This window comes from Geospiza fortis, unplaced genomic scaffold, assembly GCF_000277835.1.
Source record: "Geospiza fortis unplaced genomic scaffold, GeoFor_1.0 scaffold55, whole genome shotgun sequence".
NCBI lineage: Eukaryota > Metazoa > Chordata > Aves > Passeriformes > Thraupidae > Geospiza > Geospiza fortis.
Window position 1 is genome coordinate 7874482 of NW_005054308.1, and position 10417 is coordinate 7884898.

The 10417-nt window shown below is 42.5% G+C and overlaps 1 protein-coding gene across 2 annotated transcripts in view; it reads left to right on the top strand.

Annotated features, from left to right (window-relative positions):
* The window catches only part of SGCD (sarcoglycan delta), a 197802-nt gene extending 187637 nt beyond the window's left edge, over positions 1 to 10165 (top strand). For both annotated transcript variants that reach the window (XM_005418761.2, XM_031055259.1), the window contains exon 8: positions 1570 to 10165. In XM_005418761.2, coding sequence (XP_005418818.1) covers positions 1570 to 1743 — 174 coding nt within the window. In that variant the 3' untranslated portion in view covers positions 1744 to 10165. The remainder of the gene's footprint in view (positions 1 to 1569) is intronic.
* The last annotated feature ends 252 nt before the right edge of the window (positions 10166 to 10417 follow it).

Here is a 10417-nt window from a genome sequence, read left to right on the forward strand (position 1 = left end):
CCTGATCAAACACATCCCATGCAAATCAGGCTCACTCCGTGGCAAAGGCTGATTCATTATTTTTAAAGTGCATGGATAATAGCATCTGTTGTTTCAGCAGATTTATGCAGCTGTAAAATGCACACTGCTCCTAAATTCTTTGTTTCCTTGTCACTTTAAAACAAGATTTACTTGGCCAGCATAATTAAATCTTTTATCATATATTATTCTATAAGAAGAGCTTAATTCACTGGTATTGATCTGAAAAGCTTTTGTGGCTGATGCTTCATTCTGGAATGAAAGGGAACATTAGGAGACACAGGTTGTTGCACCGGAGAAACTTCCAAAGGGGAAGAGAGAGCAATTAAAGCTGATAACTTGGAGCAAAAGTAAAGTAGGTGTTAAGCCTCTTCTGGTGTCACAAAATCATGTGGGCACATTGTTTTGATGTTTTCTCATCCCCTCCTGCTGCCACAGTGATGGAAGACACCAAAGCATGAGGCCGAGCAGCTCCCAGTGGAAAAACCACTGAGACCCTTGTCAGGAGGAGCTGCCCATGGAACACAAACCTCCAGGCAAGAGGGCTCCCACATAAGTTAAGATTTACCTATCTTAGTGTCAGGGCTAAAAAATAGAAAGACTTTTTAATTGTAGTTTCTGTTATTTCTAAACATTTGCTTTTTAAGACAGTCCAAACCTAGACCATGGGTGTTAAGAAAAAGAATCTGAAAAATACCAGAAAAAAAAAAACCCAACGTAATACACTGAGATTGAAATCCAAGGCATTTCACAACTTCAAGCAGTTGCTTTCAATACTATCATGCTTTTAAATGCATAAATTGGCTTGTGTCTTTCAGGACATGAGATGGGTGGATACTAAACTGGGAGATTCTTACTGTCATTGCTGATATTCTCAGTCACCCTGTATTATTCTGGGGCTCAGGTTATTTTACTGTACTCTGGCTGATGCCAGAGCACTCCCCTGCAGCTGCCACATGTCTGAGAGCTGCCACATGTTGTTTGCCTTATGTTGTTTTGTAAGGAGGAATTTAGGACTGTTAGAGCATTTGAGTTCTTTTTAATATACACAAAAGTGTTACACATATACATAAAATATGCATAAAATATACATAAAATATACATAAAAGTCAGTGCTGGGAGCCTGCAAGTGTAACTGGCAATGGGATCACAGTGACAGAGATCCTGATGGAGGAGCAGGGTGGTTGGGTGGGTGTGAACCATCCATGCTCTCCATCTGACAGTGGGGTGCCTCTGCTTGAGTCAGTCCAAACCTGGGACTGGATTCCTAGAGATGTCCCTGGAAACCAAAAGCCAAGAAAACACGGTAGGTCCATCAGCAGAAACAGACTGGAGGTCGTGGTAAAGGCAGATAATGTGTCCACCCAGATTTGTATCAGACTTTCCCATCCTAAAACACTTCCCTACCCAGTTTTTGCAGTAGCTGAGCTGTCTGGAGGAAGCTTCTTTAAATACAGAAATCAGAAATAACAACTCTTTCTTTAAATCAGAAATAACAGCTCCCCGCTAATTCTCTCTTTTTTCTCTCTCTCTCGCCACATTTGACTCCAGATAACGTTGAATTCTGCAAAAATCAAACTACCTAACTTGCCTCAAGGATCTTCCTCTTCTGCAGGGTCCAGGCAAAAAATCTACGAGCTCTGTGTGTGTCCCAATGGGAGGCTGTTCCTGTCTCAGGCAGGCAGCAGCTCCACCTGCCAGATAAACACGAGCGTCTGCCTTTGAGAGACAATGTGCAGAGGGGCATCACAGGCAGCACAAAAGCCAGTTCTGGTCTCACAGATCCAGCTGCCAACTATTTTTACTAGAACACAGAAAGCCTATCAAAGACTTTTTTTGTGTGTGCGCGCGCGTGTGTGTGAATATATATATAAAAAAATATATATAAGATATATATATATATATATCCTCTGTGTAAAATGATGTTTCAGTACAAGGAATCCCAGGGTGACCCTGTTACATTTGTGTAGCATTTCTCTTTCCCACACCAAAATTTACTGGTACAATCTGCTGAATTGGATCTGATGCTCCCCTGGACCCTTCTGTATTAAGACAGTGCAATGATCACCCCTCGTTTTTGATCATGTTCTCAGAGCAGTGGGATTGCTGGCTGGGCAAGACCCTGGAACCATTGCAGAGCCACCATCATCCAAAGGGAAGAGAAGCATCTCTGATTATTTTTGTGCCATTAAATCGGTGGCGTGAAAAAGAAATCGTTTTAAAAACAACAAAACAGCCAGATGTGCTGTGCTGATCACCTACAGTGATCCGAGATACCTGAGGTTAAATTACTCTTTAATTACCACCTGAAGCATGGCTCCCTGTTGGGAGAGATGGATGCACTTGGCCAGCAGGAAAGTCCAGACCTTCTTGCTGAAATAAGAAATATGATTTTCTGAAGGGATTCAACACTGGCCTGTGCATGCCAAGGATGCCTTGTGCTATTCAAGTGTGACACATCAGGTCTAACAATAACCTAAAATCATCTCGGTGCTGGCAAAATTGGTGTTGTACTTAGTTATTGGAAGGAACAAAATTGTGAAAGTTGGAATAAGTAGAAAAACTTTGAACCTCTTTTGCTAACAGGTGTCCTGGATCACCCTACAAACTCCCCGTTAACACCTTCAATTTTGAGCACATTTGGTGTGAAGGTGTGAAGATTTAAGATTTGGACATTACCTAAATACCTGTAGAAACAGAGAAAATTAACTAGAAACTGAGAAAATCATAAAATTAAGTGAATAATGTAGATGTTAACACCAGAATTTTTGTCATCTTTCTTTTCAAAATATACAGTCCAACATCACTTAGATTTGGTGGAAACTGCAATTATCAGAGATGCTGACAATGAAAGACTTTTTTTAAGGATTTATAAAGATTGTGACAAAGCCAGATTATTGAAAGGAAGGGCTTTGGATGCTGGTTCCTCTAGAATTTGAGTCCCCAAAACTCTGTGGTTGAATCTTACCATGGTTGCATTTTTTTTCCTTATTTTAAAGTCTAGGAGTCATGGGCAGGATTAAACACAAAAATCTGATCTGGTAACATTACTTCCACTTTTGAAGGTTTGAAAAATAATGATAAGAGCCGAGATCATTGAAATCTGACCCATAATTTCATCCACGTGTACGTAAAAAATCCTTTAAAAAAACCAAATATACCAATTAAGGCAAAAGTTTCCAAGTGACAACAAATCTCACGAGGACAGCAAGGTTTCTGAGGCACTGAGATGCTTTTGAAATATTACCTCATGTGCAAATAAGACAGATCTGTGCCCATCCCTAGTGATATCTAACCAAAGCTGGTATTCTTCAAGTGATTTTCAAGATAAAACATAGCTGACAGAAATCTTTAGAAATAATTTAGCCAATTCCCTTTTCTTACAGCTTTTCGTGTATTTTCTTGTGGTCTCGAGAGTACCAGGGCTTGATTTTTTTTTTATTTTTTATTTTTTAATTAACAATTCTGGCTTAATCCAAAACTGATTGGACTCAGAGAAGATTTCTTTGGAGTTTAGATTGGATGTGTTGCTGCCCAACAAAGCAGCACTCCCAAAAACATTTACTCCTGAAAGAGGATTGAATTCTTTCCTTTGGTTTCAATAATGCTTTCTGGTAAATTAATGAATTCAAACTATTTGTTAATGAATGATTCCTGTAATTATTATGTCTTGAGTCAACATTTGAATGCAAAGGGTCACCCAGGGTAACAATTGTATTGGGACACAGGACTGTACCATCTCTGTTCAAAGAGGGGAATTGTGCCTATGCCTTAAGTCAATGCACTCAGCAAGGAGAAGCACATCATATTTATCTTGTTATTAAATCTAGTTTATTTGGGGGGGAGGGACAGGAGGGTGTCTTGGGAACTGGTTGTACAACTTAAAACAGATATTGATGAAATACATTAAGACTGTAGGGGCACCTAGAATGATACAGACTTTTTTTTTTCTTACCATGTTAAATATAGCAAAATACTGTGTACATTACCTCTGGGGCCATGGCTGAAGTCCCATTCATAGTCCTACATTTACTGCAGATTTTTTTTTCCTTGTTTCATTGAATACTGATCACAAACCTCATAGCAAGCATGGCCCAATCCATAACCAAATCCTATGTGAGCAGCTTGAGGACATGTGCTGCAGGAAGAGTTCCTGTCAATAAATCAGATCAACTTCCCAGCCCTGGGAGTGCTCAGGTGGGTGAGGAAGGCAGGGCTGAGCCCACCAGGATGCTGCATCCTGATTTCTGTGCTCTGCTCCAGACACACCAGTGGCTCAGTCCTCATCCCTGTGCCACCCTCTGGCTGCTCCCAATTTCCATCCCAACAAATTAATTTTGAGCAGTTGCTTTTCCCAGCTGGGCTCTTGGATGAGGTTATCACCTTCTCATGTCACAGCAGCCATGAAACTGCTAAGGACATTCATATCTTGGTGTGAATTTCTGCTGGGGAGCTGCTAGGAAATGACCTTAACATCTGTGCCATCACTGCAGATGCTTCTCTGAGGTGAACAAAAGGTACCTTGATTATGTCTACTGAAAGAAATAATTGTTTCGATATATTTTAACCACGTTTCCATCTTAAAAAACATAAAATTATGTGTTGTGTTGAAATGTGAGGAATTGTTTCTAGAAAGAATGAACCCTTGTAGGGACTTGTAGATCGTATGAACACCACTTGAGTTTTAAAACAGTGGTTTGGGTGATGCTGCCTGTGCTGGTCAGCAAGTGGCAAACATAAACACAGGCTGGGCAGAGAATGGCTCAGGAATGTTCCTGAGTAGAAGGACTTGGGTTGTTGGTTGAGGAGAAGCTCAACATGACCTGGAGTGCACTCACAGCCCAGAAAGCCAATCCTGTCCTGGGCTGCATCAAAAGCAGTCAAGGGAGGGGATTCTGAGCTCTTGTGAGACCCCACCTGCAGTGCTGTGTCCAGCTCCGGGGGTCCCAGCATCAGAAGGATGGGGACACATTGGGGAGCACAAAGATGCTCTGAGGGCTGGAGCCCCTCTGGAGTGCTGGGGGTGCTCACCTGGAGAAGAGAAGGCTCCAGGGAGACCTCAGAGCCCCTCCAAGGCCTAAAGGGGCTCCAGGAGAGCTGGAGAGGACTTTTTACAAGAGCAGGGACTAACAGGGCTTCAAACGGACAGCAAGCAGGGTTAAGGTAAATACTAGGAAGAAACTCTTTGCTGTGAGGGTGGTGAGGCCCTGGCACAGGCTGCCCAGAGAATGGATGGTAGTGGTGGATGGGGCTTGTAGTAGCCTGGTCTAGTGGAAGGTGTCCCTGCCCATGGCAGGGGGCTGGAACTGGATGATTTAAGGTCCCTTTCATCCCAAACCTTTCCAGGATTCTGTGAAAGCTGAGCAAACAGGACTGTGTCTCAGATCCCATGGGAAAAAACAGGCATTTTGTTTAAAAAGCTGCCTGCACATGCAGCCCTCTCACTCTCCAGAGTTTGTTGTGAAGGGGTGACTTTCATGCTGGACAAGGCAAGTGCAGGAGAGTCCCTTCTCCTCCTGCCTTGCCCAGAAATCCCTCACAGTAGCTGTACCTGTGTGGGCTGCTTTTCCCTGAATCCATTTAATCCAGAGCTTCCCTGACTGGAATTTCATCCCCGTGCTTTACCTACCACTGACAAAATGCCAGAGACATTTCCTTGTGAATTGGGCCTGAAGTTCAGTTCAGCGGAGCCTTTGCTGTTTGGGAGATGGGGTTGATCTCAAAATGGAGTTTAGTTTGTGTCTGCTGAGCTCAGTGGGAGAGATGGTGATGAGTTCATGGCCTGAGCTGGGAGCTGAGGGCAGTGAGAGCACTGCCAGAACCAGGCCCTGCATTGCAGCTGTGAGCACCAAAACCCCACCCAAATGCTAACCAAGGGACTGTGCCACAGTGTCAGTGCACCTGGGGCAGCCATGCAGCAGTCATAAATGCATTTATGTGTGCTGGCTCTTTATAGGGCTGCAAACCTCATCCAGTTTGCTGTAAATGTGACACTTTAGTAAAGGGTCAGAGAATGAGTCAGTGTTCACCTTATCCATATGTAGTGTGTGAGCCTCCTGTCATAGCTGGGGGAGGATGGTTCTCCTAAAGCAAAAAGACTTTGCCATTAGCAAAAGGAGAGTTCCTGATAATGGCTGCACATCTGTACCCATTCTCCAAGTTTCTTTGTGGGGTTTTTTGGCTGTTGGTTTGTTTGGGGTTTTTATTCATTTTGAAGCATATTACCCCATAATTAAATAGTACAAAGAGATGTTAACAGTAAAGGAAGTCATCAAAAGGGGAAGCCAGAAACTACTACAATATTTATAAAGCCTCTCCTAAGTATTCATTTTTAGAAGACTGAGTATGTGCAGGAGTGATTTGTATTTGGTTACCTCAGTCATGTGCTGTCTAACAGCTGTGTTTTGGAAGGGTTGTGGGTTTTTTTTTCTCCCCTTATGATAAATATCACGTTGCACAAACTAACTTTGAAGGCATAAGCCTAAAAATACAATCTGCAGTACATGGTATAGCAAAATGATGGCTAAATAAAAACTCCTCCCTAGAAATTGCTCCAAGGTTAAAGGGAGATTCCTGTGGAACTTAAGAAGGCTAGCTCACATCACAACCTAGTGAAAATTCATTTTGTTGTCATAAGATGCTCACACATGCACACAGATATACATACACACACTCTCATATACACTGGTTTACAACAAAAGCCAATTTTCTTTATGTTTGTTCTTATGGCTTTAAGTTTCACATTGCAAAAGAGAGAGAGACAAAGACCAAAGACTTCAAGAAGTTCATCCCTCTCTGGTTGCCCTCATGCCTGAAATGCATTAACTTTAATGGTGCTTTTTCTGAACTGGGTAGGAGAAATGCAGGTGTATCATAAAGCTGCATTTGAGAGAATAAAGTGGCAGGAAGGCTCTAACTTGGTTAGCAGGGAGAGGAGGAAATAATGTGAAAAATCTTGAAATGTGTGCAGAGGGCAAGGTTACCTGAAATCTGAAATGTGGAGAAATAGCCCAGAAAGCTTAAAGACAGCATCCTGGCCTGGAAGTATAAATAAACTGAGCAAATGGTGCCAGCTGTTCACCTGAGCATTAGCAGGGCAGGAGCTCCAGTGGCTGCTTTGTGGAGAAGAGTAACTGCTGCAATGATTTCATTTTAGAAGTACCTACAGTAAAAAAAAAGGGGAAAAAAGTAGAAAAAAGGAAAAAAAGCTAGAGGCTGTGCTCTTTTTTATGGCTGACATTTTAAATTTTGAAATGTCATCATCCAGAATTCACCCCAGCAAGCACAGGGCGTGTTCCTGCCAAGCTTTGCCAAGCACTGCTTTGGTGCTTTTGGAATGTGAAAATACCAGCCTTTTTATTGCCCTTGCTGCTCAGGACTGTTCCCTTTTCCCCATTTTAACCTTTTTTTTCCTCAGCTCTGAAATTGCTGTGTAATGTTTTGGTAGCTGGCATCCTGCTCTCAAATCCAGCAGCCCCCAAAACCCAAAACCTGCGTGTAGCAGTGGCATGATGATAAAACTGGGGACTTCCAGGTAAATTCTGCCTGGCAGTTGCTGTGTATTCACAGCTGATGTAGCCAAGTTTATGGCTGTGAGTGGAGCAGGGTTAAACACTGACGTGGTGCTGAGGTTATTCAAGCAAGAGTGGAGTGAATTAAACAAGGCAGGTAGGAGGGAAGGGGAAGAAATGGGGAGAGACATCACCCTAATCACAGTAATGCAGTCAACGTCTCTGTCCCTTTGCACTATTATACTTTAAATTAATAACATCCATTTTACTAAATATGGTGGCAATTATGCTTGATCTTTTCATGGAGCTCAGTGGAATTACTGTCACTGAAACCACTTAGAGCTCGGGCTGTTCAAGATTGCTGGGGTGTTGTTTCCATCCACAATAACCACAGTGGCTTGGGGCTTGGATGGAAATTATAGTGAATAGCTTGTATTTAGAAAGCTTTTAAGTCTGCTGTGGTTGAGAGGCCCCTGGTTATGCACATCCAGCCCTGAGGCTTTATCATTCCAGCCTCTCTTGTCCTGCCACTTGAATTGTATTGTGCCCTTGTGAAAAGCGACACACAGTATAAAGAACGCAGCAAAAGATGGATATTTAAAGCTGCAGGATTTTTATCTGAAACGAAGAAGGAAATACAATCAGAGTGCCCCACAGAGATTTCCCATCCAAATCACTTTAAACTAGAGGTGCAAGTCCCTTAAAAAATTAATTTGCTACAAGTGTCATTCCTGCAGCAAAGTTAGCGCTGGTGTCTCTCCCAGGACATGTCTCACCTTCTTGCAGCTGGAAGCCCTGTGGTGGCTGGGATTTTGTGCCACCAGTCAGGAGTGATGGGCTGCCTGTTCAGAGGAAGTCAGGTTTCCTTTGAGGCAGCTGATCTCCATGGGTTGGGCTTTTGTTAGCTTTTAACAGGGATTAAAGAACAGGAGGGGTAAATCCACTGTGAAATGATATGTAATTGTATGTTTGCCTCATTTAGTTGGTTGAAACTTTCCACCAGGAAGAGAAAATATCAGGAGGAATTTCTGTGAAAATGTTACATTTACATTGTGCCACCAAATGCTTCAGATAAAAACATGCAGCTTTAGCTAAACAGTCTTCTCTTCTGAGATTGAAAAGGGCTCTTTGGAGCCTCTCATGGGGTCCTACCCAAATGGAAAGTTTTACCATTTCCAGCATATTTGTTGTTATAGGAACAGGCCCATTGCAAAGCACAAGTCGTGTGCATCTTTGCATGTAACAGGAATTTTAAATTGCATTGTACTCTTACATTTTTTCCCCATTCAAAGGCTTAACCACTGATAGGAGATAGAGCCCTCCAAAACCTTTCCTGCTAAATGCATTTTCTCTTCCTAAAGCAATGTATGTCCTTTGGTCTCTTAAAAATTTCCTCATAATGGAGTCCTTGAAACATCTTGAGGCAGGCTCACACTGGAGAGCAAGAGAGCAATTATTTGTGGGTGGTGCTATTTTTGCTGAAGCTTGGATTGTAGCTGAAAAAAAATGTTGCTGTTAGAGCTTCTCCCACGCTCTCTTAGCTGCAAAGCCCACCAGCCCCCCACACCAGGGCTGGATCTCTCCAGGGTGGTTCCCTTAGAGCAGGGAGTGACCTCCCACACCAACACAGCCTGATGGTTTTGTCTTCAGCTGGGTCCTCCTCTGGCCCTGTGCACTCTGTGATGGATAGAGAGACACTTTGGCAGTTTTAGGGTTTCTGCAGGTGGTACAAGATGATGTGTACCTGCAGCCTGAGTGGATAAATGATGCTGCTCATTGTTGGGTGCTGCTCTCATGAGCCTTTGGCCACCTTGAGAGCAGCAACTCCTGAGGGCAGGCACTGCTGGAGGAGTTCACTTTCTCATCCCTTTTTGTGGGTTATCAGAGCGAGTGAAGATGAACAAATCCTGCAGAGTAAGAGTGGCAGGAACCTCAGAAAGGGCAGATCTGAGCAAGCAGTGTCCACTGTGTGTGTCAGAGAAGGGCTGAGTGGACAGCATCCACACCTGGATTCCTCCCTAGGGCAGAGCTTTCCCTGAGCTCTGACCAGACCTTGGTCTGGATCTGCCCTCTGTGGTGGTTTGGGAGCAGGGAAGGGACTGACCTGCTGGATCTGGATTTTCCTTGTGGCTTTGTTTATTTTTTCCCACCCTGTATTTGAATTCGTTTCCCTGCAAGCAAATGCCAACAGAGCTGTCAGTATTCACCCAAAAAAGCTCCATACTTGTAGAGCCAACAGCAAAACATTCAGTGAGAGTCAAAGGAAACCTTGTTCATCTACAGCAGCAGCATAAAAGGCATGACCCCCGTGCTACAGCAGTTTTCATCTGTGATGGGAAAACACCTTGTCTGACCTCTACTCTGAAAACCACCAATGACCTTGATCGTGTAAACAGGACAAAATGAATTTAAAGTCTTATCACAGTTCTCATGATGAAATTCAGATTTGTTTGGCTTTTTTTTTTTCTTTTTAATTTATGTATGTGTGTGGTTGTGTGGGAAAATAAAAAGCTTTTTTGTATCAAATAACATCAATCCTTGCACACTCTATGCAAAATTTTGTAAGCATTGCAATAATGCTATGAATTACACAAGGAACTATTTTAACTTTATTACACTTTCTGTATAAAAAAAAAGTTTGTATTTAAATGATTTCAACTGCAATCTTGTAAAATATATTAATAAAATAATGATTGTTAAGAAGGAAAGAGATTTTGGGGGTTTTTTGTTGATCACTGCAGTGATCTGTTTCACAGGAGCAAGAACCTGGATGTATTTATGCCAAAAATGCTGTAGAAGGTGGAATGAGAATTTCTGTGAATTGCTGTTGGAAGAAAACCTGTAATCAACAAAACAAAGGATTTTTTTCTTTGGGGAAAGTTGAGTCT